This window comes from Coenobita brevimanus, chromosome 68, assembly GCF_032717465.1.
Source record: "Coenobita brevimanus isolate Jiangsu-jjx chromosome 68, ASM3271746v2, whole genome shotgun sequence".
Taxonomy (NCBI): Eukaryota; Metazoa; Arthropoda; class Malacostraca; order Decapoda; family Coenobitidae; genus Coenobita; species Coenobita brevimanus.
The window spans coordinates 2,701,764-2,729,606 of record NC_137021.1 but is presented as its reverse complement, the minus strand read 5'-3'; the positions used below and the strand labels follow the sequence as shown (position 1 = coordinate 2,729,606).

General features: G+C 44.1%; 1 protein-coding gene across 1 annotated transcript; it reads left to right on the top strand.

Annotated features, from left to right (window-relative positions):
* Positions 1–1,029: 1,029 nt before the first annotated feature.
* LOC145405806 (neuropeptide CCHamide-1 receptor-like) lies at positions 1,030–27,577 on the top strand. Its single transcript, XM_080277044.1, has 3 exons — positions 1,030–1,336; positions 23,563–23,837; positions 26,843–27,577. Exons 1-3 carry the CDS (start codon positions 1,030–1,032, stop codon positions 27,575–27,577), a joined length of 1,317 nt encoding a protein of 438 aa, XP_080133170.1.
* The last annotated feature ends 266 nt before the right edge of the window (positions 27,578–27,843 follow it).

Below are 27,843 nucleotides of genomic sequence, written 5' to 3'. Positions count from 1 at the left end.
GGCTGCTGCTACGCGAAGTGGGCTGTACGTGAAGTGGGCTGTACAGCAAATGATTCTAAGTGCAAAGCCTTTTCCGGTATAAAACGTAATATGACACATTTTTAATATGCACTATACGTACAACAAACAATTAATATACAGTACTGGTGACATGAAACGTTTTTAATATACGCTGTATGTTATATGAAACTTATAATATACAGTGTAGGAACATTTTCAATATGGATTACATGTATTATAAAACTTCTAATACCGTATACAGTGTACGTAATAAGAAACATCTGACATAAAGTATATTTTACATGAAAGATTTATTAATAGTGAATGCAATATGAAACTTGTTAATATACAGTACATTAATAGCGATGAAATCATTGTACTTAATACAGTTTACGTTATATGAAAGATACATGTACTTAATACAGTGTACATAATATACGGAAGTTAAAAGTACTTACTGCAGTGTACGTAATACATGTACTTAAAACAGTGTACGTAATCTGAAGTGTGTCATCTAACCAGTGCTCACTGTAAAGTGGACGGAATGTAAAAAGTACGGAGCAAACCTGCAGTACATTATATGGTCCGAAACGTACAGTAACCGTCCTGTACGTAATCAAGAACGTCCATCAAGGGAAGTGTACGCAGTCCTTAATATGCGTAGGTATATCGTAAGCATATACATGAGAAAACTGATATAGGAAGAAAATGCAATTAACCCTTACAAAGTTCTTTCCATGACGTCACATCACTAAACCATGTCTCACAACATATTCGTAATATAACTAAATTACATGAAGAAGTTTACATATAATAATACCAAAGTAATAAAAATAATACTGTAAATAACCTGTGCATTACATTCATGACGTCACAAAGCATGGAGTGTAGTTAGCTAAAATCATGATTGTGAAATAACAGCCAACCCGTATATGAGACCAAAAAATTTAAAAAAACAAATACATAAATACACAAAAAACTAGAAGAAAATCCCAACAGTATATCCATGACGTCACATGCCAATCCAAGATGGCCGCCAATGTAAACAAAACATCCAACACGGCGGCGATTCAACCAAACAACTCTGGACTCCTCTTCGGTAACAGCGCTACCTTGTGGTACCTTAAACAGCCCTGGGGTAACGAAACGGCCTCTGGAATGGACTACGAAACGCCGTGGGAGATGTATAACGAATCATACGCACTGCTCAACCTCACAAACGATTCCTCACGTCAGCTAGACTCCAACGTGACCGGTTACGTCCCCTACCACCTGAGACCGGAGACCTACATCGTCCCTATACTCTTCGCCCTCATCTTTATCGTGGGCGTCATAGGTAAGCTGAGGGGAAGGGGAGGGGATGAGAGGGGAAGGGATGAGAGGGGAAGGGATGAAAGGGTAAGGGATGGGAAGGGAAGTGAAGGGAGGGAATGGGATGGGATGAGCAGGCAAGTAGGCAGTTTGAGCCATATTAGACAAAGAGAAATGGAAAGGGTAGGATGGAGGGAAAGGACAAAATATATACAGAAAAGGGGAGAGAGATGAAAGAGGAGAGGTAGGCTAAGGAGAAGAAAGAGAGAACGGCACGAAAGAGAAGTGAGTAACTAAGGAGAATGAAAGACGAGAGAAGGAAGGGGGAAGAAAGATGAAAGGCCGACGTGTGTGTGTGTGTGTGTGTGTGTGTGTGTGTGTGTGTGTGTGTGTGTGTGTGTGTGTGTGTAGTTTGTTAGCGTCGCCAGCAAAGAGTTTTAACATCGTAGCTCTTACCGGAATTTAGATCCAGGAATAAACTCTATTTAATGTCCTACTTCGCATCACACTAGCTTCCCTCCCGATTCCCCTCCCAACATTCTCTCTCTCTCTCTCTCTCTCTCTCTCTGATCCTCCCCAGTCTCCCTTCCCTAAACCTCTTCTTGTCATTTTCCTTCTCACATCACCTTACCCCTCCTTGTCTGCCTTTCTATCCATCCTCCCACTCACCCTCCCTCTGTTACTCTTATCTCTCCCTTATCCTTATCTCTCCTCCTCCATCTCTCTCACTCTTCCCTCCTCCTACACCTCCGTGCTCACCTTGCCACTATCTCCTAACTTTGCAATCACGACCCTTCTACATACTCTGCCTTCCTCACGCCTCCCCCGCACCCTCACTCTCTCCCCCTCTCTTGTACACCATATTTAGGCTGGCTTACACGAAGGGCTTGGGCTGGCACGGTTTGAATCAATTGACGTAAACAGTGATTTGAATTAATTTATTTAAAAAATTACCTTTAACTTTGGGCAGAGATAAAACAGATATCAGTTTCATGGCTTAAATTCAAGTGTTTAAATATACCTTAAATTCAGTTTCTATAATATTTTTTCCTTTCAATAACCATGAATATCAAGGACAGTAAATTCAAGGTCACCAACCCCTCACATCAATTCCATTCCGTTTTCTCCCTCGCTTCCACACTATCCTCTCCCCCCTTACCTTCAAACCATGTCCTCCTCACCCTACCACTCCAATATGACCCTTCCCCTAAACTTCTCCCGTATGCTCCATCTCACAATCCCCCACTCCCTTATCTCCGTTCCTTCGCCTCAAATCCATTTCCTCTCATCCAAACTCCTTCAATCCCCTCACTTTACCCTTCCAATATAACCAACCCTCATACTCCTCCTCCTCTTCCTCGTATAGCCTATGCCCCCTCACGCCCACCACCTCACCTAACCTACAGGAGTTTCCATATATATCGGTACGTGTTTGGCGAGGATCAGCCCTCACTCTATCTTACCCCACCTGGATTTTGGGAACGCACTTTAAAATTCATATCACTGATGGAAATACCTACGTGCACACACACATATACGAGTACGCACATACCAGCGCACGCGCGCACACACACACACACACACACACACACACACACACACACACACACACACACACACACACACACACACACACACAAATCCCCTATGGGCACCATATTTAATCCCTTTTCCAATTTAAAGTCTGTCATCTTTCTTGCTACCACCACTCTGTTTTACTCTACTTACAGGTAGATGGATAGGTAGACACAGACACACAGATAGACAGACAGGCAGACAGATAAGTAGACAGGCATAGACAGACAGATAGATAGACAGATTACGAGACCTGCACGTGTATTCTCCCCACTGGTCTTCCTGCTTCGGGGACGAGGATGGGGAGACGGGAGGGGCAAGTGCTCTCCAGACTCTTCGTACCTTTACCTACCTTCTCGCAAACAACACCCCCCTCCCCCTCTCTACATCCCCCTTCCCCGCCTCACTCCCAGCTTCTCCCTCCCCTTCCCTTCTATAGTCCCCCCTACTCCCACCCTCTCACTCCCCTTCCCTCTACTTCCTCCCTTCTCAGTTTCCCCCTCCCTCATTCTCTTTATTTTCCACCTAAAGCACAACACCACCTCCCTCTTCCTTACTCCAACCCTTACTCCCTCCCCTCTTTACTTTCCCCCCTCCTTGCTCCCTTCCTCTCCCTGTCCCTCCTTTACCTGACATCTCGTGATCACAGCACCCCCCTCCCACTCCTCCCGACATCACTTCCATCCTTCTTAACCACCATCCCAACTCCCTATCCCACCCTGTTCCTACCATCCCATAAGCAAGACACCCTCCCCTTCCCTACTACACACTGACTCCATGTTTCCACCTTTTTGCTTCCCCTTTTCTTGTCTCTGGATGGCACGTTGAGAAAGAGAGAGAGAGAGAGAGAGAGAGAGAGAGACGGGTGGAGGAAAAAAACATGACAGAGACCACGACACATTATCTCTGAACACGCGTAACCCGTCAAGAAGAAAGATCCACGGTTCAAACACCAGCAAACATCCTTCTTCCACTCCTCTCAGTACCTTTCATATTTACAACCCTTCTTTAGCTCAAGTTGTGGCTAACACTGTTTGTATATTCCTTTGGCTTGACTCGTACACCTGCCTAACACTTCACAACCCACACTAGAGGAAGTATTTAAAGTGAGAGAATAGGACAAACAACACTTATCTCACAACACTCACAATCCAAACTACAAACTGCAATAAAGTGAGACAATACAACAAACAAACTTCTCTCATAACACGCATAATCCATACTGAAGAGAGTATTAAGGTGAGAAAATAAGACAAAACAGTTTCTCATTACACTACACTTTTTTTTTAATGCAAGGAAGAACGAACCAAAGGCCAAAACCTCGCAACGATGTTCCTTCCAAGGGGAAAAAAAACCTGCTACGATGTTTCGTGTATCATGTAAATTGGTCCTTTGACAGGCTTGATCCCTGGTAAACAGACTTGAGTAGGCTTCCCAAGCACGGGGTCATGACCTTAATTGGCGTGGCAAGGAGGAGGCGGCAGTTCACGAGGTCACTGGGGTCGCCTGGCATGGTACACCTGACGAACCAAGACCCGTGCTCTCGTCGGCTAAGGAGGCCCCTAATACCTCTTACTTAACGATTTATTTTCCAAACTACCCATTAATATCTTCTTTTTTGCTTCTTATATCCCTTTAATGTCGACACAGATTCAAGAGCACATAAGACTATAGAAACGGAGCAGAATCAGGAATATACCGGTAAGAAAGAGGGGTTAGTAAGCTCCTAACCACACGAGATTACCGCCCAAGAACTGCATGATCAAAACTGAGTGCGTCTGTGTAGGCAAGACCTAATAGTCCTTTCACGTTAACTTGGCCTAGATTTTTGTATTTTTCAGCTTGTTTCACGTAGCTCAGTGACCGAAAGATGATACTACGGCTCTACATCCTTTTCAAAGCACTTCTTCGTGACTACTAGCATCATATTTTTGTGTTAATCTGTTGTTACAACTCTGCGTTTAAGGTGGAGTGATGGCAATTCTAGGCCAAGTCAGAGTAAAAAGGAGTATAATTTTTGACGGTCGCTTATGGAGCACCGACTACTACTATTACTGCCGTGTTAATCCATTCAGCCCGATGTCGCATTTTTCGCCTTAGTCTTGCCATATCTAGACCATGTTATTCACTTGAAGCGTGTCTATCACTAAGGCATCACAGTACCGTAGTGACAAGAAAATATTTTAAGAGCAGAGAAGCATACCAAGCCTCTTTCCGTTCACGAAACTTAGACACCAGGGGAGCGTGGGAAGTAAAAGTGCTGGAATATATGACGAACTTTATATCCCAGAGGCTTCCTATCTTCTCGAGTTTTCAAAGATCTGCCTTGCTCGGTGATGTCTGCTGTCTCCGAGTTGCGTGTTCTGTCCACTACACCAATATATAAGGTAATTACCAAGACGAACATACATATATTTACATGATCAAATTTATAACACGAAATAAACGAGATTCTATTAATTACTATGTCCTTTTTATTACTCGGTCATCACAATAAATGAATTCGTAAACAAAAAAAAATTAATATGATTTTATATGCCGGGACTAAACTATGTGAGGTCGAACAGGGATCTAACACGAACGACCGAGATATTCATCCTCAGGAAAACTGAATACCAGGAAGATATGGGCGTAACGCATACCATAACATTCGTCTACGCCTACTTTGAGCCACCTGGGGACTTGTATACTTTCGTGAGCCAGACCTGGGTATAAAACTGCTTCTTTATAATCTGACCTTCACTCATACAGGAACTGAACAAACCACAACCAGAGTGAGCACTAAAGTGAAAATACAACCAAACATTAAAGACTGCCAACCTACCCAGCTACAGTATTCTGGAACACCTCTGGAAACTGCCATGATGATTTATAAGCACAGCAGAACACCATCCCAAAATGTATGTGTTCATATGGCTTGCTCTTTGTCCCTATTAAAGCATTTCATGATACCTGATTGGTCTTAAATACACAAAAAAGTGTCTTAGAGTATTTGACCAGGGAAAAAATATAAAATGTCTGACTGGAACTAATGAAGAAAAACGGAATGGCACCAAACTGAACAGTGTTGGGGAAAAAAAAAAAAAAAAAAAGGAAAAAACAAGGGAAAATAATGTAGGTCTTCATCACGGTGTGGAGACTTTAAAAAACAATAATAATATTCCCGATAATAATTAACCACTAAGGACACCTGATTATCATAAAAACTGTGTAAGCTCCTTTATGCATTGGACAGGTGGTGTGGCTCGATACAGCTGAGTCCACAGTAATGCATCACGGTGAAGGATGCTTGCCACCACTCCCCCCTACTGCCTGGCTTGGGTATAAATCACATAGCAGGGAGTGAGCAAGTGTGGGTGAAAGTGATGTACGAACGTGTGTGAAGAACAAGAGTTGTGTGATGTTCTCTCTCTCTCTCTCTCTCTCTCTCTCTCTCTCTCTCTCTCTCTCTCTCTCTCTCTCTCTCTCTCTAATAAACACAAATAGCCTTTATTACGAAAAGAAAAGAGAGAGAGAGAGAGAGAGAGAGAGAGAGAGAGACAGACAGACAGACAGACAGACAGACAGATAGACAGACAGACAGACAGACAGACAAAGATGCAGGGATTAAAGACAGCTATGGAACTTGAAGGTAAAGGGAGAAATTCTGGAAAACAAGAAGGGTGATGGAAGGCGAGCAAGACGGGAGACGGAGAGGAGGGAAATCTATCAAAGGAGGTACAGAGAATGTGGGTAAAGAAAGAAAATAAAGGACATAAAGAAAATAAAGACGAAGGAAACAGAAAGGAATGAAAGAAAGAAAGTACAGAATGGAAAGAAAATAGAAAGAAAATAAAGATAGGAAAAAATAACAAAGTAAAGAATATAATGAAAAAAAAAAAATAGAGGAACATACGGTAACCTGCTATTCCTCTGCGTCTATATCGCACTGATTGCTTGGAGGATAAATACATACACAGATAGATAGGCAGGTAAAGACAGACAGACAGACGGAGGATGGATGGATGGACTGATGGAGAGATGGGTGCACAGACGGACAGAGATGCAGGGATATAGATGCATGGAGATACAGACTGATTTTACACACACACACACACACACACACACACACAGGATGGGGGTTGGGGAGCCATTAGGTACCGGTACGCTTTGACAAAATAAAACTGAAGGTGTGAAAACAGTGTGAAAGAGAAATGCGAGTGAGGAGGACGGGGCTGGTAAAAGAGAAAACTTGTCCGAGCGAACGAGAGAATATTTTATTTCGTCCGTCTTGACTTAGGTGGATTTTTCGTCCCTTGGCAGCTTCTTTTCCCTCTACATCCCTTGCACAGCACTGCTTCGTGACGAGCATTTTGAAGGAGGGTAGGAGAGAATATTTTACTCCCACCACTCTGACTCTGTGGGTACTTTCGCCTTTTTTTCAGCTTATTGCCCGCAGTTCAGTGGCAGAATAAGACAGTACTACCGGCTCTACGTTCTCTCAACAGCACTTCGAGACTAGCGCCATATTCTAGGCTTAGTTTCTTGCTACATCTCAGCATTCAAGACAGAGAGATTGCAATTTTAGGCCAAGCGGACAGAGTAGTGTGACTTGGTATGTGGATAAATTTTAAGAGTCCACGATGAAATGTGTGAGAATTATAATGAACGTGAGCGAGAGAGACAGGGAAGGAAATAATGATCTTTTGGTAACATAAAACCGGCGCGGATACACACGCTTTCCTTCCCCGACGCATTTTCAAAACACACACACACACACACACACACACACACACACAAGCACAAGGATACACACGCATTCCTTTCCCGACGCATTTTCCACACACACACACACACACACACACACACACACACACACACACACACACACCTTCCCACTCATCCACTGCACACTAACCTTCTTTCCTCACACATAGCTAACATCATCATAGCATACCTGGCATATACCCCATCGGTATATTCACAACTTTTATAATATACCCCTTTCCATTCCACACTCTCACCTCCCACATTCCACACATCATCAATCACACCATCCTTGCATACCGGTTTAAGTATAACTAGGATCTCTTTTCATTATTCTCTCAAACTCCACACATCACAACTTTTAGTATAGTTTACCAGTACATTCATAACTTCATCCTTTTCCCTTCTTCACTCATCACATCTTCCTTGTACAGTCAATCAGTATATTCGCAACTTCATCCTTCTACATTCTTCCCCTATCACATCTTTGCATAGCCAATCAGTACCTTTCACAGCTTAATCGTCCTTCATTCCTCACTTTCACAACCCAGCATCACACCTTCCTTGTATGGTATGCCTGTATATTCACAACCCCTACCCTTTTCCATTCCTCACTCACATCCCTCACATTCCACACAGTCATACCGTACGTGTCTATCTAGTGTCACAGAGCCCGGGGAAGGCATGAGAGATGGGGTGGCCTACTCTTACACTTTATGTACTGTACCAGGAAAATAAAATACAGAGCTTGATTTCACACTATCGTAAGAGGGTCCAAGACGGGCCCAGACTGTTGTCTTTTCATAACTAGCACAAACTTAACATGTATGCATAATATTTTCCAAAATAAACACTGCCATTTCCAGATCAATGCAGGATGGCACTTTGAGAGAGAGAGAGAGAGAGAGAGAGAGAATCTTCCCAAAGTTTGACGAATACTTGGCGGAAAAAACAAACCATCTGAAACACACTGCATCAGAGATAGGGCTTTCTACTTCACCAGTTGTAAATTATCTTCAGACGGAACTGGGATTGCACTGACATCTTTCTGTGTAAATTACCATAATAACTAAAGACATACAAAGACACTGGATTCCAAAATTTGTGTTCGTATGATTTGACCTCTGACCCCAGGTACCCTTCGAAATGCCCAAAAAAAAAAAAAAAAAAAAAAAAAAAGATATTGTTTGGGTGTACTGACCTTGGAACAGCTGTACCAAGTTTGAAGTGAATTAATGAAGAAATGAAGGAATGGCACCGAACTAAGAATTATTATGGGAAGAAAGAAGAGGCAGGATAAAAGAGGATGGAACTGAGCAAATACAGGAGGTCTTGATTATAGTGTGGAACCTAAAGAAAATAACCCCGGAGAATTTTTAACCCACTGAATTAAAACAGGTATTTTACTGGTTTATTCCTCTACTTCCATATGACTTTATTTAACTCAAGAAAGGCCGCTCTTACTGAAGACGTTAATGAAAGCTTAATCTAATCCCTCCCTGGTAAAATAAGTCTCTTTTAAGCTTAATAAATCTCTCTGGTAGCAGCAAGAATAAAATAAAGATGAAATACATGGGAAGAAGGGGTTAAACTATATATATATACTACACACCCCAGGATGGACAATACAATGATTCCCCAGACAAATCAAACATCAGGGGGAAAAAACATGCTGCATGCTTGTTGGGAGAGATTGAGGCTATAAATCACACGAGGGGAGTATGTGTGTGTGTGTGTGTGTGTGTGTGTGTGTGTGTGTGTGTGTGTGTGTGTGTGTGTGTGTGTGTGTGTGTGTGTGTGTGTGTGTGTGTGTGTGTGTGTGAGAGAGAGAGAGAGAGAGAGAGAGAGACAGACAGACAGACAGACAGACAGACAGACAGAGACAGAGAGCTGGCACGTCTGTCTTATTATCAGTTTCCTTTACTTCATTCACTGATGGAGACTCCTAAAATAAATACGTGAATATAAACTAGCACCTCTGAGCATCTAGCGACCTTCCTGGAACTCTGCACTAAAAAGGTCAGGTGATAATGAGGCTGCAAATGACTTCACTCAAAGTTTAAATAGCTGCCTGCTGTTTTACGAGGAATTCTTTATCACTGGGTGCAAAAAATATCACAGAATTTCATGGAGTAAGATGCTAGTCTGGAAGGAGGTAAATAATGGGGTAAAGTGAATGAATGGTTAAGTGGGTGAAGCGGTAGGCAGAGGAAATGGATGAGCGGCAACAAAGTCTAAGTCAATAAGGAAAGGGGTATCATTATTCCGATGAAAAAATGAATGTAAATGAAGTCCAAGTGGAAAGATTGGCTGGTAGATATATAGGCTTCACGCTGAGGATGTCACTGGGTATGGCAATGTTGAAAAAAAATAGGTACCGGTAAAGAAAAAACACTGATTAAAAAAAAAAAAAAAAAAAAAAGACGGGAGACATTACGGCACAATAAATGAAAGTAGTGAGAAGTAGTACTGAGACAAAACACATCACCATATCAAGTCTAAATGGGGAGATGTGGATGAAGTGTAGCCTATAGCGTTGGCTCTTTCGGGGTGGATAAGGCAGCAAATGGAAGTAAGGCGGGAGACGGGGAGAAAATATTAGGGGCGTTGAGGAGCATGTGGAAGGAAAGATTAGTGTGTGCTCAGGTATTTAAAAAAAAAAAAAATACGTATAAAAGACATAGTGATGCGATTGTGTTGTCTAGGCTAGACGTGAGGTGTGGACCCTAAATGCTAAGGACTGAAAAAACGGGAAAGTTTAGGTAATAATGTATTTAGTGTCAATATGTGGGGGTGAGCTGGCTTGACAGGATGAGAAAGGGCTGGCCAGAGCGTTTTAAAGAACTATGGCCTTAACTATAGAGAGAATTACCCATGCAAGCCTGATAAAGATGTTGGCTATATACACAGTTTATGACAGCCAGACTGATAACATGTAACAGGCAGACCAGTTAATATATCACTGTTCCTTATGCTCTCTATTTTTGCAGCTACTTGTTCCGTTTCCCTTCCTATTGTGTCTCCTGTTCATTCAAGTTGCCCTTTCCTTCAGTTTCACTCTTGAACTGTGAACTCACCCCTTTCTCTTCCGTCCCCCATTTCAATTTCATAATTACACACCTTTCCCCTCCCCTGTCCTATTTCTATCCCACCACTCCCCCTCCCCTCTCTCTCTCCTCATCCCTTTCCCTTCCCCTGCCCTATTTCTATCTTATTATCCTCTCTCTCTCTCTCTCTCTCTCTCTCTCTCGCTCTCTCTCTTTCCACGCTACCGTACCCAATATTTGCCCCCCCTTTTGTCCTCCACCTCTATCATTGACCTCTCTCTTCTTTCGAAGCCAGGCAGCGAGAGGGGTTTTGTGTGGGGGAAGCCTTATTTGGATATGGCTGTTGGGATACAAAAGTGTGGAAATGGGTCAAGCATAAAGGTCAACTATCGTACGTACTCCCTCGTTACTACTTTCACACATCCCTCTTTCTGTATCTACTCCTCTCTTTTATTCATACCTCTGTCTACCTCCAGTCTTCCAGTTCCATCCACCACTCCTCTTTATCCACCTCTTTTCCTCTCTCTTTCATTCACCTCTCTTTTTACCTAAGCACACTCTCTTCCACTCCACCTACCCCTGTTCCTACCTGTACTCTTTCCTCTTCCAGTCATCCATCTTCTTATTTCTTTTCAAATACATTCTCTCCCCTCTCAATCCTCACTCTCCTTGTTTTTCCCCCTTCCTACCTCCACTATTCTCGCTTCCACTCATCTCCCACCTTCCTATCTCCACTCGTTTCACATCCACTTCCACCCCTAAATGCATACTTCCACCTCTTTCAACCCTCACAGTCTTCAATTTCTTCCCTCTTCCTACCTCCACTCACTTCCATTCATCTCCCTTAGGCCTCTCTTCACTCCTCTTGCATTCACTTCCACCCTCTACCTACACATCCGCTTCCACCCCCTAAATCTACACTTCCACCCTTCTCAACCCAAGCCTGCCCTAACCCCACCCACTCATGGGCACTCTGACGACCAGTTAATTATGAACTCTGGCGCTGAACTGTCCGGCGTGGTAACAATGCCTAAACTTGGGAAGACCTGGACTTCTGGGCATGCCTGGGCATGTCACTTATCCTTGACGCTCACCCTAACCCACCGAGGGTAGCGTCTGCTTTACCACGCTGTCAAAATGTATTAGCTTTCGTAAAATCACCACTTTATTCATTTATTGGCTTTCAATTTCTCAGCTATCAGTTACTCAGCTAACACAATACCTCAACTAACACACTTTCTCAGCTAACACAATTTCTCAGCTATCAGAATTTCTCAACTATCGCAATTCCTCACCCATCAATATCTGTGTGTGTGTGTGTGTGTGTGTGTGTGTGTGTGTGTGTGTGTGTGTGTGTGTGTGTGTGTGTGTGTGTGTGTGTGCTGTAGCGTTTACCCCTTTCATGGCGACGCAGGATTTACTTGTCATCTTCCGAGTCACGCAATTTATCATCCGACGCAGTTTTCACAGAGTAAGATCGTCCCCCCTTTTACACTCAAAACAAATGCGAAAATCTTACGTGATTTCCCAAAAGCGCGATGGTTATTGTGATATCGTATCGCTGTAATTAAAGCCATTAGTCACTGCCTCGTAAATTATCATGACGAATTAGGTCAGTATTTTATGTTTGGAGCTGTATGAAGCAAAATTATTCACATACATTCACATACACACACACACACACACACACACACACACACACACACACACACACACACACAGAAGGGGGGGGAACTCTGAAGTAAAACGGAAGAGATTTTTCGAGGCGGAGCTGTCCTATACTTCCTTCAATAACCCTTTACTGAAAAATAAGTCTTTCCCAAGTTGAACAAAATCGCCTGGAGGGAGCAATAATTTAAAAAAAAAATCACGCCACCGGATTAAATAGGCAAAAAGAAAGAAGACTGGAAAAGACGTCACAAAGCCTCTTATGTTTTTTGAGGAGGCGGGTTTTTGGTAACAATTATGGGCTATATAAATGCACAAGTTAACTCCTTTAAACTGATTTTGACTTATTACCGCCGCCAAGGAAGGTACGTTTTTGCCGGCGTTGGTTTGTCTGTCTGTCTGTCTGTCTGTCTGTTAGCAGGATTACTCAAAAAGTTATTTACGGATTCTGCTGAAATTCTTTAGTGTAGGGTATGGCTCAAGGAACAATCCATTAGATCTGGGTGGTGATCCGGATCCAGGAATTTTTTGAAGGATTCTTTACCATTGCGGGATATTGGCAATTTCAACATTTCTGCGTCTAACTCAATTAATAATGCCTACAAATTTGCACAAAAATTACAAGATAACATCTCGTAAGACCTACCACATATCCACGTCTGAGGTGGATCCAAGAAACATTCATCTGGTGATCCAGAATGTTCAAGCCTTCGCGGAGGTTTGCAATCTCGGATTGCTCTTTTTGTTATTTAATTTTTATACCGTATTTCTTTCTTGTTACCACCAAACAGTTTCATTCAGTACCTCAAAAAAGGCCCCTCATTAAAAAAAAAAAAAAAAAAAAAAGTTACATGCTGTATCTTACCCAAAGTTCTGTAGCTAGCTCTCTCGCTGGCTGAGTAAATCGCATGGAGGTAGCAGGATTATACGACATGGTACAATCACACACACACACACACACTATCATTATTTTTGGCTATCTGTAAAAACTACTAGGCAGAAAACGATAAATAAAGGTATGAAATTCGTGCAATACAAAGGTCACACGCACTGCACGTAACTGAGGGGCTAATGTGGGTAATAACTCTTAATAACTCCAAATTCTGGCAGTGAGGAAGGCGGTGTGAGTAAGGGTGGGTGTGCGTGGCTGGGAGGGGGACAGAGTGTGGTGGTGGTGGTGGTAGTGGGGGTCCCCTAGGGGACGGTGAGGGAAGCAGTGACGATGGGGAGCGGGGAGTGTGGGTGGGTGTGGTGATAGCGGTGGTGGTGGTAGAGAGGCTGAGGGGGAGTGAGTGCGTGTGGTGGTGATAGTGGTGGGAAGGGAAGGGGGAGTGTGAGACTGCGGTGGAGGGGTGTACGACGAGTGTGGTGGCTGGGGGGTGATGGAGGTGTGGTGGTAGTGATGATGGTGATGTAAGAGGTGTGGTGATGATGAGGGGGGTGTGGTGATGGTGAAGTTAAGTGGTGGTGAAGGATGGAGGTTTGGTGCGAGGGAGGTAACTGCTGTTAGACACTGGTGGGTGTGTATGATGGTGAGGGTGTGGTGGTGGGGGTATGATGTATGGTGTAGGGGTAGGGTGGAAAGATACATTTTCACCTCATTTCACGCTAGATGAGCCAATTAACTAGACTGCAACGTCAACGGACAACTCTGTTATTTTGCCGTTATGTGTCAGGTGTCGTCAATAGTTATTTATTTCACCTCATTTGAAATTTTCGATCGAATTACAAAGCCTATAGATGGCATGGGGGAACAGATGAACTTACTTAATTTACGTCATCATTAAAAGAGCCTATGAAAGGTGGGAAAAGAAGTCTGGATGATGATGATGATGATGATGATGATGGGGAAAACCCAAGTATGACCTTTCTAACGCCAAACGCACATACGACTAGAAAGCACTCTGACAGCACATACTGTACCTCCACCAATGCCACTGCCATTAAAAAGGATCCAGAGCTTGATCCGTGGAGATATTGTGTGGAATACATACAGTCCGGATCTTCCCCAAAATTTAATCAATTGCTCCTTGACCCGCGGCCCACTCTTCCAAAAAATTATGTTGAAATTCATTGAGAAAGTCTGGAGATATTATACACAGGATCCGGATCCGGGTCCCCCTCAAATTTTAATCACTTCTTTCTTGGCTCAGGGCCCACCCCTCCATAAAATTTCATTGAAATTCATTGAGAACTTTTAGAGATATCGTCTGGACAAACAGACAGACAAACATACGTGAATACATAACCTCCGTTATAAATCCACTCTCAAAATCTAAAACCATTCCTCATGTTTCACCCCCTCCCCCCAAAAAAATGAAAGTAAACCGCAAAAACCAATGTAAAAAATAATAATAGTAACACAATTCCATCCAAGCCCAGAGTAGCCGCGAGTCCTTCCACCAATGTTCCCAGGAACAGGTTTAAAAGGGTGAGTATGACGTTAATGGGTTGAAGTGCCAGATTTGTAAGTGTCTGCCGTGGTGGGCAAAACTTGGTAACATTATCATTATTTTCTATTCTCTCTCTCTCTCATTTTCCTTTTCGTGTTTTTCCGCGATGGAGAAAGCTTGCGGACTACCATTCTCTCTCTCTCTCTCTCTCTCTCTCTCTCTCTCTCTCTCTCTCTCTCATTTCCACTCCCTTGTTTTTCTTAACACTATTCAATGACTGTATTCTGAAAGTAGCATAAACTGAGACATATACTTCTCCAAAGCTATGAGTGGAAATTTGTAGGCTGTCGCTGAGTTCAGACTCAAAGAGTGCTATTATTAAAAAGATACAAAGTATCTCATTAGGCCTATATGAGTAAGAAAGACAGAATAACATGCAAGGAATTCCGGAGAGAGAGAGAGAGAGAGAGAGAGAGAGAGAGAGAGAGAGAGAGAGAGAGAGAGAGAGAGACCTGGAAACTGCTATATAGTTCTGGGAAAACCATCTTAAGAGATAAATCACAAAACTTACAAGACAACAGAACATCCAGAAAACTTCGTTACGTCCCTTGGGGGAAAAAATATCCAGAATCGAGGTTGGACAAAATTCTGACTCGCATACTCGTAACTGGCTGATAAGCTAGCCTGGTGGAAAAAGGCTCGACCAAGTAAGCTAACAGATTTAATTTCAAGTGGAAGACATGTCAATGCACCGATCCTTAAATTCAAGTACACCTGGCTCTACACTGGTTTATACTTTGGAGAAATCTAGCTGAAATTTTTCGTTTCTATTTCTAATTTAACAATCTATGGCTGTTCATATCAACTGTACCGGTAAACATGTTTGGTAAAGTTTCTTTTGCAAGCTTCATGTGCAGTCTAAATTAATAAACAAAAATATGATAATCTTCAAATGATAAGGGTTTTGGTGCATTTCCTAAGTTATACAAAATATACAAAATAAAATGGGTCACCTGTCCGGCAGCTTCTCACCTACATCCAAGCTGACCGAGGAACGTGCCTCGTTTCCTTCTTTGTCCCAAGAACAATGGGTTATTCTCAGTTTAGAAATACCGGGAATCAGTATCCCAGTGAAAAGAATTCCTCGATGTTGTACCGGTAAGCTTCCTGGAGACCGTAAAGAACTCACTAAATATCCATGACAACAACTATAGTAATGATGTCCGTCTTGAGAGTTCGTGTGCTCACCATCACTTCATAACACAATATTACGAATCTACATCCTTCCTGAAGCACTTCTTCGTGACTAGCACAATACTCTGGTGTCTTCTTACAACTTAGTTTCCACCGACGGAGGCGTGATAATTTTTTAGTTTAGATGGGAAGATCATGGTTACTAAGCTACTTCCGTGTTCTGAAAACCACGCTTACAGTAATTAATATCAGGATTTGTACAAACACAACACTCCAGTACCTTCACAGTATTGTCAAAGGCAATTTTCCACAAAGATAATACCACGAGGCAGCACAGAATTATAGGAACTTCTTACCTCTGTACTTTTGTCTTACTGTGCGGCAACACGCATCTTCTGGTCACGTGACTCGCCACGTCACGCACCACTAGCACTCACTAAGTAACCTCTTATCCTTCACTCTTCACGGAGCTTCCTTCTTCAAAACGTCATCAAACTATACCTAAATGTCTTCGCTTTTGCTGATCCATGTCACTGTCACTAAAATACAAAGTAAAATGCATACACGAGGAACAGAGGAAAGCGAAGGCAACAGTGTCCCCATACCAACCGAGTCGCTTGATGCTCACCTCACTCGCTAGCCTCGCACGTCTCCCAAACAGCCTCTTATTTTCCTTTTCGCCGGGCTTCTTTCTTCTTCACGACATTATGGTTCACTCAAGAGCTTCTGCTTTTACTAATCTGTATCACTGTCACCAAATAACACAGTAAAATCCACGGGAAACAGAATCTTGGAAGGAGAGCAAACAACGCAGACGTACCTGTAAACAACCGACGGTCAACTGACGCTACCTGAGGTAACACCGGTTATCAATCGCACCAAGATGCAGCCTGAAGATATCGCACTGTTATTAACAAATTACTTGACATAAAAATAAGTACAAAAGTAATGAAACATACCGATTCAACAAGTAAGACGTGAATTATTAAAACTCGTGTGCCCGCCTTAGAATGAATTTAGACTAAATAAAAAGACTTTCAGATGCCCAGTTGTCATCGCCTCGTACGTCTGGCAACGCTGTATGTTTTACAGGTGGGATGACATCACACTTTAAATGGAGAAAATTTACGTACTTCAGTGGATTAATTCACCCTAAAGCTTTCCCAGACAATAAAGGCACTTAAACATTATATTCTAGCAATCACTACACAATTATAATTAGCTCAGAGAAACTCGTAACTAGAAAAATCATATAAAACAACTCTAGCTACTGATTTAGAAACTTCTGGAAACCTGTCCCACCAAAAAGTTCTCGAAGTTCTTATGGCTTACAGAGACAACCAGAAAATCCACGTGAGGCATCAACAACTTTGGAGGAAGACAAAGGCCAGATTCACCAACAGAAATTACAATCAAATATGATTTATTTATTATTTATTTACTCTATCTATCGCCTTTACTATTTATATTGGTCATTGATTACATTATGAAACGCGTTGGAACAGAAACCGGTGCAGGTATACTTTGGGGAGAGAACAGGAAACTTTTGGATTTAGATTATGCAGATGATATAGTTTTGATTTGTGATGGGCCAGAAGAGATGCAGAGAGTGTTGGACTGTTTGGTGAGTGAAGGTCGCAAGGTGGGTTTGGTTATTAATTGTGGAAAAACTGAAATAATCAATATGAATATGGAAAATGCACAGGAATGTGTAATTGGAGGTATGGTTGTAAAGCAAGTTGATAGGTTTAAATATTTAGGTACTTATTTAGCCAAGGATGGTTCTTTGAACTTTGAATTCGAGGAAAGGTTAAAGAAGGCTAATCAGGCAATGGGAATGCTTAAAAATATTTGGAATAATAACAATTTCTCTGTGCATACAAAAATCAAACTTTATAAGGTAATGGTTAGGAGTATCTTAATTTATGGACACGAGTCTTGGTACAGCACAGTGACTATGGAAAATAAATTCTTGGTGTTTGAAAATAAAGCACTTAGAAGAATATTAGGAGTTAAGTGGTGGGAAAGGATACCAAATAGTAGAATTAGAGAAATAACGGGAGTGCAGCCGATCGATGAATATGTTAGATTCTCACGATGGAAGTGGCTAGGACATGTGTACAGGAGACAGGGAATAGTACGAGGTACACCAGGGTGGGTGGCACTTGGTAGGAGAGGTAGAGGAAGGCCAAAAGAGACGTGGGTGAGGACAATGAGACGGGAAGCTGGAGATGAGTGTTGGGGAGATCTTGAGGAGTTAGCACAAGATAGGATGTGGTGGTGTGAGTTCATCGAGGCCCTATGCATCCCCGAGGGTGCCACAGGAAATGGTTGGTTGTTGTTGATTGACTCTATCTATACTATTATTAATATATGTACAGTACACTGTTGTCTACCTTAACTTGGCCAAAATCTGCCATCCCTCCATCTTGAATATTCAGCCGCAACAAGATTAGCACTAGAATATGATGCTAGTCACGAGGCAGTGCTATGGAAAATTGTAGAGCCACAGAAATATCTTATTCTGCCATTGAGCAACGGAAGATAACCATCCTTCCATCTTCAATTATCAACTGTAAGGTAATTAGGATATGAAGCTAGTCACGAGGAAATGTTATGAAAAGGATTAAGAGCTGCAGCATTCTAATTCTGCCACAGAGCTAACCGAACCTAACTTAAACGTAACTTACCCTAACGATAACCTGACACAATCAAACGTAACCTAACCTAGAGCTAACCCGGCCAACGTCAGTGCAAAAAACAAGCCAGGCCTAACCAAACCTACTCTAACGTAACCTGTGATAACCTTGCCTATCCAAACAAAATCGAGGCAAATCTAACTTAACCTAGCACGATATAACCTAACCTAACCTGCCTTACCCTAACCTGCCCCAATGCAAACCTATCCTAACCTAACCTGGCAAGGAATAACGATTTAACCTGCCTTACCTTAACCTAACCCAATGCTAACCTACTCTAACGTAACCTAGCAAGACAAGACCTAACCTAACATAACCTAGCAAGACATAACCTAACCTACCTACCTTACCCTTCCCTACCCCAATGCCAACCAACCCTAACGTAACCTAATTTGCACTCAATTTTCTTCGTCCATCCAGGCGTTTACATGTAAATTCACTCTCTCTCTCTCTCTCTCTCTCTCTCTCTCTCTTTAATCCAGAGAAGAAACCAAACGCTAAAAGCCCGTAATAGGTTGTTCCCTCCACGAAAACAAATAAAATAAATAAACAACAGAGAGCCAAATTAAAGATTGTGCCGGAAATGGAATGCAAAAGCCGTACCAACTATGCAAGAGTTTTAAAAATTTTAGTGGTGTATGTATCTCTCGAGCACAGTTAAAAAAGATAAAAAAAAAAAAACTCGTGGCGCTAACCGGACCTCACTGCAAAGTAGGCCATTCGCAGGCACAGGGATAAAGGCCTTGCAATAACTCCATATCAGCCACTCCTTAATAGCCCCCACCCTCACACTGTCCCCTACTCTCCCCCTTCATCCTCTTCCCCCACTCCACCTCCTCCCTCCCCCTCACTCTACCTCCCCCTGACCATTACCCCTTACTCTTCCTCTCCCTTCCCCTTGTCTCTCACTCTACCCCCCCCTCCCTTTCTCCCTCACTCTACCTTCCCTCTCCCCTTCCCTGTACCTCTTCCCTCCTCCCTGTATTCCCTTGTCCTCCCCCTACATCCTCCCTCTGCTTCCACCACCGCCCCCCTTCCCTCTACACCCTCCCCATCTCTCTCTTATATCACTTCTCCTCCCTCTACTCCCACCCCTCCCTCTCCCTCTCCTTCATCATATCCCCTCCCTCTGCTCCCATCCCCTCCCCCTCTCAACCCCCTCCCTCTTCCATGAACGTGATTTCTTCATTAAACATGATTTAGCCAGGGTAATTCAGAGTTCAAATGCGGGGGAGGGAAGTAGGGGGAAGGGGAGAAGGGAGAGGTAGGGTAGAGGGAAGAGAAGAGGAGGGGAAAGGGGGACTGAGGAAGACTGGGCATGCGAAAGACAGGAGGATGGCAGAGAGGAAGAGAGGAAGGTGGGGTAGAAGGGGAGAAAAAGGGCAAAGAAGGAGGTAAAGGAAAGTGGAAATGGGGGAGACAAACCCATACCCATCCCCGCTTGGTTACCTTATTACCTCTCCCCTCCCCCTTCCCCTCTCCTTCTCTCCCCTCTCCCAATCCTACCCCCCTCAGTGCCGGAGAGATGCTGGGGGGAGGGAGGGAGAGAGGAGGGGGGAGACTCATCATGATCATCCACCCCCGTCTGGTTACCTGATTATCGTTCCCACTCCCCCTACCTCCTTTCCTCTCCTCCCCTACTCCATTTCCTCTACCTTTCTACCCCTCCTCCTATCCCCTTTCCTTTCTTCCCCTCTTCTCCCCCTCTTCACCACCCCCTTTCCTTCCCTCTCCTCTCCTCCCTTTCCTCTCCCCTCTTCCCATACCTCCTTTGCTCTCCTTCCCTATCCTTCCCCCACTCTCCCCTTCCATTACCTCCTTTCCTCTCCTTCCCTCTCCTCCAACACCTCACTCCCTCCCCTACCCCGTTTCCTCTCCTCCCACACCTCTTCCCCTCCCCCTATCCCCTTTCCTCTCCTCCTTTCTCCCCCCATTCCTCTCCCATTCCCTTACCCCCTTTCCTCTCCTGCCCTCCCCCTACCCCTATTTCTCTCCTCCTCTCCCCTTACCCCCTTTCCTCTCCCTCTACCTCCTTTCATCTTCTCCCCTCCCCTTCCTCTCCCTCTCCTCCTTCCCCTTTCGCAATGAGGCTGGGGACCGATTGCACCAATGGCTATTAATAACGTTGCCGCATTTGTGCCTGAACTATATGACCTCTATCGGCTCCTATGGCTCAGTCGCACCTGAATAAATCGTCTCTCGTAAACGGCTGAGGAAGTTCCCTAATGCCTTTTCCTAAACGATTTATTTTGTTTATTACAACTGAGTATTAGAGCTGTTAATCATGGTGACTATTAACAACCTCAGGCCCGTATTTTCGTCGGTTGAGGAAGCTCCCTAACACCTTTTCCTAAGCGATTTATTCTACTTATTACACCTTGTTGTTCTCTTCTGCAATATAAACCCTTCCAATACCGCCATACTCTGCATAAATAACATACAAAAGGATATTAACCAGCCATATCAAAAAATAAATCGCTAAGGAAGAGGTGCTAGGGAGCTTCAATAACTAACGAAAGTACTACAGTAGTAAATAAGTCATATTAACACTGGCTCCAATGACTCACTCAGGTAAATAAACTAGCCTGGCGTGAGCTGCAAGAATACTAGAGTTATCCCGACCGTGAGACGATCAGTGATAATATTAACAATGAGGCTCTATGAATCACTCTCTGCTACATAAATCTCACTCTGTCTGTCTGTCTGTCTGTCTCTGTCTCTCTCTCTCTCTCTCTCTCTCTCTCTCTCTCTCTCTCTCTCTCTCTCTCTCTCTCTCATCGTTCTTTCTTTGCCTTCCTTCTCCTTCCTTAGTTTATGTCTTCCTGTTCCTCTCCTATGCGTGTATGTGTTTATGTATGCATGAGTGTGTGTGTGTGTAATTCACCGAGTCGGTCAGGATCACTTGATGGTCGTGATCGTCAGCTTTTACCCTCCCGGAAGGGAGCTGAGAGCTCATATAGTCCGATCTAAGGGCAAGGCTGTGACCTTCACACACTCACACACCCGTCCCCTTGCTCAAGGGGGACAGTAACCACCCACTTCGTCAGTGAAACTTTTCGCAACCTGAGCGAGGCGCGAACTCCCGTCTACCAGATGGCAAGCGAGAGCGTTACCACTGCACCAGCGTGTGTGTGTGTGTGTGTGTGTGTGTGTGTGTGTGTGTGTGTGTGTGTGTGTGTGTGTGTGTGTGTGTGTGTGTGTGTGTGTGTGTGTGTGTGTGTGTGTGATTATCCGACAATGCGTTTTCATTTAAAATTTAATCTCCTTACCGTTGTTTTTATTACCTTAATATCTTTACCAAATTTTTTACGACGCTAGATGAAAATGAGAGAGAGAGAGAGAGAGAGAGAGAGAGAGAGAGAGAGAGAGAGAGAGAGAGAGAGGATAATCGAAAAAGCATTTGTTGAAAAAGTGAGAATGTGTGATGGAATGTGTAGGAAGGAAAGATACGTAGGAGGGTAAATGAAAGAATATGTAGAAACGAATGAAGAAATTATATGTACAACAGAATGAAGGAATATGAGGGACTGTTTAAGAGAATATGTAAAAATTAAACATGTATGAGGTCATGAATAAAGAATGACATGGGGGAGAGAATGAAGGAAATAGTGATATATGTAAGAGAATTAAGTTGTTCATGGTAAAGTCTCTCTCTCTCTCTCTCTCTCTCTCTCTCTCTCTCTCTCTCTCTCTCTCTCTCTCTCTCACTGAGGTAAAGTAATCGGATGCCTTCAGACCATTACACGGTTTTATCGGGATAGTTTTATGATGAGAGACCAATACTTTTTAATGGAAATACTTTTATACCCCTCTCACGGTCAGTACAACTCTAGTAGTATTCTATCACAGCCAAGGCCAACGATTTTCCTCAACTGAGAGTGTTAAGACAGGTATCTTTAACTCTCTCTCTCTCTCTCTCTCTCATCTTGAGAGCAACTCTAATATTGTACTGCAGATCCGGACGACTTTATTCAGCTAATATTTTTCATTATACTGAGGATGAACCATATCAATTGGATGGAACAGACATTTGTAGTTTGCATCTCTCTCTCTCTCTCTCTCTCTCTCTCTCTCTCCACGTGTCCGCCCTTCCCCTCCTCCTGTCCTTGTTTTTCTTTAGTCTGATCAGGAGTGCTTCACCATCGATCTCCCTTTCCAGTGTTTTCATACCCACTTCATCGTTAACTTTACCCTCCTGAGTACGATCACCTTCTTTATCATTTTTTCTTTTTTTCTGTTTTGGAGACCCCTTGTAATGGAGGGGTTAAATTCTCCCTCGTCCCCTCCACATTTTCCGTCTCCCTTTCCCTCCTTTCCTTTCTCTCCCTTCCCTGTCCCTTCGTTTCTCTCCCTTCCCTTTCTCTTCTCCCTGTCCCTTCCTTCGTCTCCCTTCCTTCCCTCTCCTTTCCATATTTTCCTTCTCCCCTAACGCCCTTCCTCTTCCGTCTCTCCCTTCCCTTCCTTTTTCCCCTTCCTTCTTACCTGTCTTGCCCTTTCCTTTCTCTCCCTTCCTGTTCCTTCCTTGTCTCCCTTAATACCCTCACCATTCTTCCCTAACTTCCTTTCCCTTTCCGTCTCTCTTTATCTTTCCCTATCTTACTCCACCCCTGCCACATTAACCCCACCCACTCACCCATTCCCTTTTCATACCTTCTCCCCAACTTCCCCCAGGCAACAGGACCTAACCATCACCCAGCAAGTCCCCTTCTTCACCCTACCCAATCTTTCTCCTACTCTCTCACCCCTTCCCAATCCCTCACCCCATTTCCCCCACCCTACCCCCACTAACCACCTCTTTCCTATTCCTTACAATCCCTCACCCCTCTCTCCCACCCTGCCCCGACGAACCATCTCTTTTCTCTTCCTTCCAATCCCCCACCCCCTTTCTCCAACCCTACCCCCACTAACCACCTCTTCCTCTTCCTCCAGGCAACGGCACCTTAATCATCATCTTCGTCAGGAACAAGACGCTACGCAACATCCCCAACACCTACATCATCTCCCTGGCCCTTGGTGACCTCCTGGTGCTCTTCTTCACCGTGCCCTTCGTCTCCACCATCTACACCATCGAGTCCTGGCCCTACGGTACCTTCGAGTGCAAGTTTAGTGAGTTCGTGAAGGACATCTCCGTGGGCGTGACCGTGTTTACCCTGACCGTGCTTTCCGCTGATCGATATTTGGCTATTGTTGCGCCTGTCAAAAAGGTAAGTGGAGTGGGTAGTTGCTGTGAGGTGGATGGGTGGATGAACGAATGGATGGAAGGGTGGGTGGCTGGACAGATAGTTCGATGGATGGATGAGTGGATGGAGAGATAGTTCATTCGATGGATGAATGTATTATGTAGTGCATGCATGTATGTATGTATGTATGTATGTATGTATGGGCGTATGAATATGTATGTATGTATTTATGGGTAGATAATTCGAGGGATGGATGGAGTGATGGACAGAGCTCGGTGGATGGAGGGATGGATAAATGAGTGGATGGAAGGACGGAGGGATAGATGGAAGGATGGACGGATGGATGGGTTTAGTGACAAAGATAGATGGATGTAAAAGAAATTCTCACTCCCCCCATTTCTTTTTCAGTTATTGTATAGACTGAGAGACAGAAATATGGATAAATGAAGAGTGAGTGCAGTGGCTGATTGCTGCCCTTTGAATGGACCTGAAAAGACAGTTAGATAGATAGATAGGCAGACAGGCAGACAGACAGATACAGACAAAGACCTACAGACAGACACACTGATGAAAATAAAAAGATGGATATTTACTAATTTGTGTGTGTGTGTGTGTGTGTGTGTGTGTGTGTGTGTGTGTGTGTGTGTGTGTGTGTGAGAGAGAGAGAGAGATGAGGACAAAAATACCTGACGGGATAAAACAGAAAATGACGGCCAGAGACACCGCCCGCGCGAGTGAAAACAATTAGAGAAAAGTCCTGCAATTATGCGAGCCATGAGAGGGAAAAAAGAGAGAATTGGCTCAGATTAGAGAGGGTAGAGAAAAAAGTGCCATTTAAAGCTAGCGAGTGTACACACAAACTCACTCTGAGCACATTTGCATAACGATCTCAGACCCATCCACATCTCTCTCTCTCTCTCTCTCTCTCTCTCTCTCTCTCTCTCTCTCTCTCTCTCTCTCTCTCTCTCTCTCTCTCCCTCTCTCTCTCTCCCTCCCTCTGCTGGAAAAGTCGAGGAAGTGTAATTTTAGTCCCCCCACCCTCTTCCTGCCCTAACAGTGACATCAAGGAAGCAGTAAACATATCTTAGCCATATCAGTGTTAGGTTAGGGTAGGGCAGGGGTTAGGCTAAGTCAGGTTAGGTTGGATTAGGTTTGGTCAGTATAGTTGGGCTTGGCTCGGTTAGGCCACGTTAGGTCGGGTCGGGTTGGGTTGGAATGGGGTTGGGTTCAGTTAAGTTTGTTTAGGTTAGATGAGGTTTGGTTTGGTTAGATTAGGTTTGTTTAGGTTTGGTTAGGTTAGATTAGGTTTGTTTAGGTTAGGTGAGGTTTGTTTAGGGAAGTTTTAAGTCATATTTGGTTAGATTAGGTCAGGTTTGGTGTTCTGTAGTTTGTACGTTCACCCACATCTCTTCTTTCCATCTTCACTGTAAAAGTCAAGGAAGTGTAATTTTCCCCCTAGCCCCTCCAGACTTACGATTCTCCAACTGTGACGTCAGGGAAGGCAGTGAACATATCTCAGGCAGCTCAAGGTTAAGCGAGGTCAGGGCAGGTCACAGTAAAGGTTAAGCTAGGTTGAGTTTGGGCAGGTTAGATTTGGTTACGTCAGGTTTTACTGGGAGGGCATTAAGCTGGATTTAGTCAGTTTAGCTCTGGCTAAGTTAGGTTTGGTTAAGCTAGGTGAGTTTGGGTCAGGTTAGGTTAGGTTGTCAGGTTGGCTAGGTTAGGTTGTTAGATTAGATTTGGTATGATTTTGTTAGGTTAGGATGAGGCGACCAAGTTAGATCTGGTTAACTTGGGTTTGGTTAGAGTAGGTTAGGTCTATGCATGGTTTGGTAATTTCAGATCATGTTTACCCACATTTTTCTCTCTGAGTTGCAAAAGTCAGGAAAGTGTGTATTCCGCCCCCCTCCTCGCCTTCTAGCTCCTTAACAATCACTGCAAGGAAGACAGTGAACATATCTTTGCCATGACAGGGTTAGGCTAGGTCAGGGAAGGGGGCTTAAAGGCTGTGTTTTGGCTTGGGTGGGATAGGTCAGGTAAAGGAAAAATAAAAGTAGGGGGGGGGAAGGGGATGGGAAGGACTGGAAAACAATTTTGAGGTTTAGCCAGATCAGTGCGAGGCTAAGTTTGGTGAGATTGGGTTTAAGTTAGTTTAGGATGGGTTAGGTCGGAGTAACTTAATTGCCACGGTTCTTTAGGCTTGGTTAGGCTAGAATAGGTCAGGTCAGCTTAGGTTAGGGTAGGGTAGGGTAATGTAGGGTAGGGTAAGGTAGGTCTGGTTAGGTTCGGTTAGACTGACCTTGAAAGAAGGAGAAAACAGGGTAGAAAAGTTGGGTTACGTTGGGTTAGATTGACAGACTGATTAAGGTTAGGATAGGTTAGCTTGGGGTAAGTTAGGCTAAAATGAGTCAGTCTTTCTACTGCCGCTCCTCACTAACCCTTCCTCCATTCTAAGCTTCCTTCCCCTCATCTCTTGTTCTCATCCTCGGGCTTCCTCTCCTCACTCTCCCATCCTCGCTGTCAATCTAAATTCACAGCCCTCCTCCAACTCTCTCTCTCTCTCTCTCTCTCTCTCTCTCTCTCTCTCTCTCTCTCTCTCTCTCTCTCTCTCTCTTAGCCCAGACAGATGTAAACAAACCCGTCTCTCCCCCTGTTCTCGTTCCGGTCATCACCTGTCCTCTTACCTGAGCATCAACATCACGAACCACATAATATAATTTCCCAGGGTTATGTATAGCAAAGGGGAGGGAGGAAAGGGGGAGAGCAGGGGTGGTGGAATTATTTATGGTGATGATGATGATGATGATGATGACTGGAATGATGGTAAGTTTGATAATAGTGAGGTTGATGATGATGATGATGATGATGATGATGATGATGATGAGCTTGATTACAGTGATGCTGATGCTGGTGATCGCTTCATTTCGTTCCTAACGACTCCAACATACCTGATGATAATAATAATAATAATAATAATAATAATAATAATGATAATAATAATAATAATAATTTTCCTTTTCCTCTCCTAGGTCATTTTGGCGGGTCGACGTGTAACCTTACGAGCAGCAATCGGCATCTGGGTCTTAGCTCTGCTCCTCGCCACCCCAGCCGCTGTCTTTACCAACGTGAGACCGTTCCCAGTGTCCTCGGAGAAGACCATAAGTGTATGCTACCCGTTCCCCAAGGACATTCCTGAGTGGTACATGCGCGCAAACATCCTAACCAAGGCCCTTATCTATTACGTCCTTCCGCTTATCGTCATAGCGACATTTTATCTACTCATGGCCAGGTCTCTACTCGCTTCGGACGTCCCCGGGGAGATAAACATCTTCCAGAAACAGTTAAGGACGCGAAGGAAGGTGGCCAAGGTGGTTCTGTGCTTCGTCCTGATCTTCGCCGTCTGCTTCCTACCTAACCACGTGTTTCTTCTGTGGTTCTACTTCCATCCGTACGCCCTGGCGCAGTACAACGACTTCTGGCATGGTTTTCGCATCGTGGGCTTCTGTCTGGGCTTTATCAATTCGTGCATCAACCCCATCGCGCTCTACTGCATCTCCGGCACCTTCAGGAAGCACTACAACCGCTACCTCTTCTGCTGCTGTTGCAAGGGCGCCAAACACGAACGCAGGGACACCACCACCAGCACCTCCCTCCCTTCCGTCCGCACGCGTCTCTCCCGCTACCGCTCCTCCACGCTCAGGCCCTTGGAAAACATGACCATCACCTCCCTCCTTCAGGATCGCCCTTGCCACACCCCCTCCTGACAAAAGAGCATCGCCTTCCGCTCAGCCCGTAGCAGCAGCAGCAACAACAGCGCCGCCACCAAGCTGCGGGAGAGAAGGGAACTAGGGTCTACCGAGGAACTGGTGATGACAACTACAACAAAAGACGCAAACAATGGGGCTTGCGTTTACCAAGTGGTCCATCTGTGAGGAGTAGATAGAGGTACTGTAGATATATCGTGGAGGAGGAGGGGGGTAGATATTAAACCACGCCAGCCTGATACACTGTGCGGGAGGCAGGGAGGGGA

Coding starts and splice junctions, on each gene's coding strand:
- LOC145405806 (XM_080277044.1), top strand. CDS start 1,030: ATGGCCGCCAATGTAAACAAAACATCCAACACGGCGGCGATTCAACCA. Junction 1,337..23,562: donor CTTTATCGTGGGCGTCATAG/GTAAGCTGAGGG, acceptor CTCTTCCTCCAG/GCAACGGCACCTTAATCATC. Junction 23,838..26,842: donor TTGTTGCGCCTGTCAAAAAG/GTAAGTGGAGTG, acceptor TTCCTCTCCTAG/GTCATTTTGGCGGGTCGACG.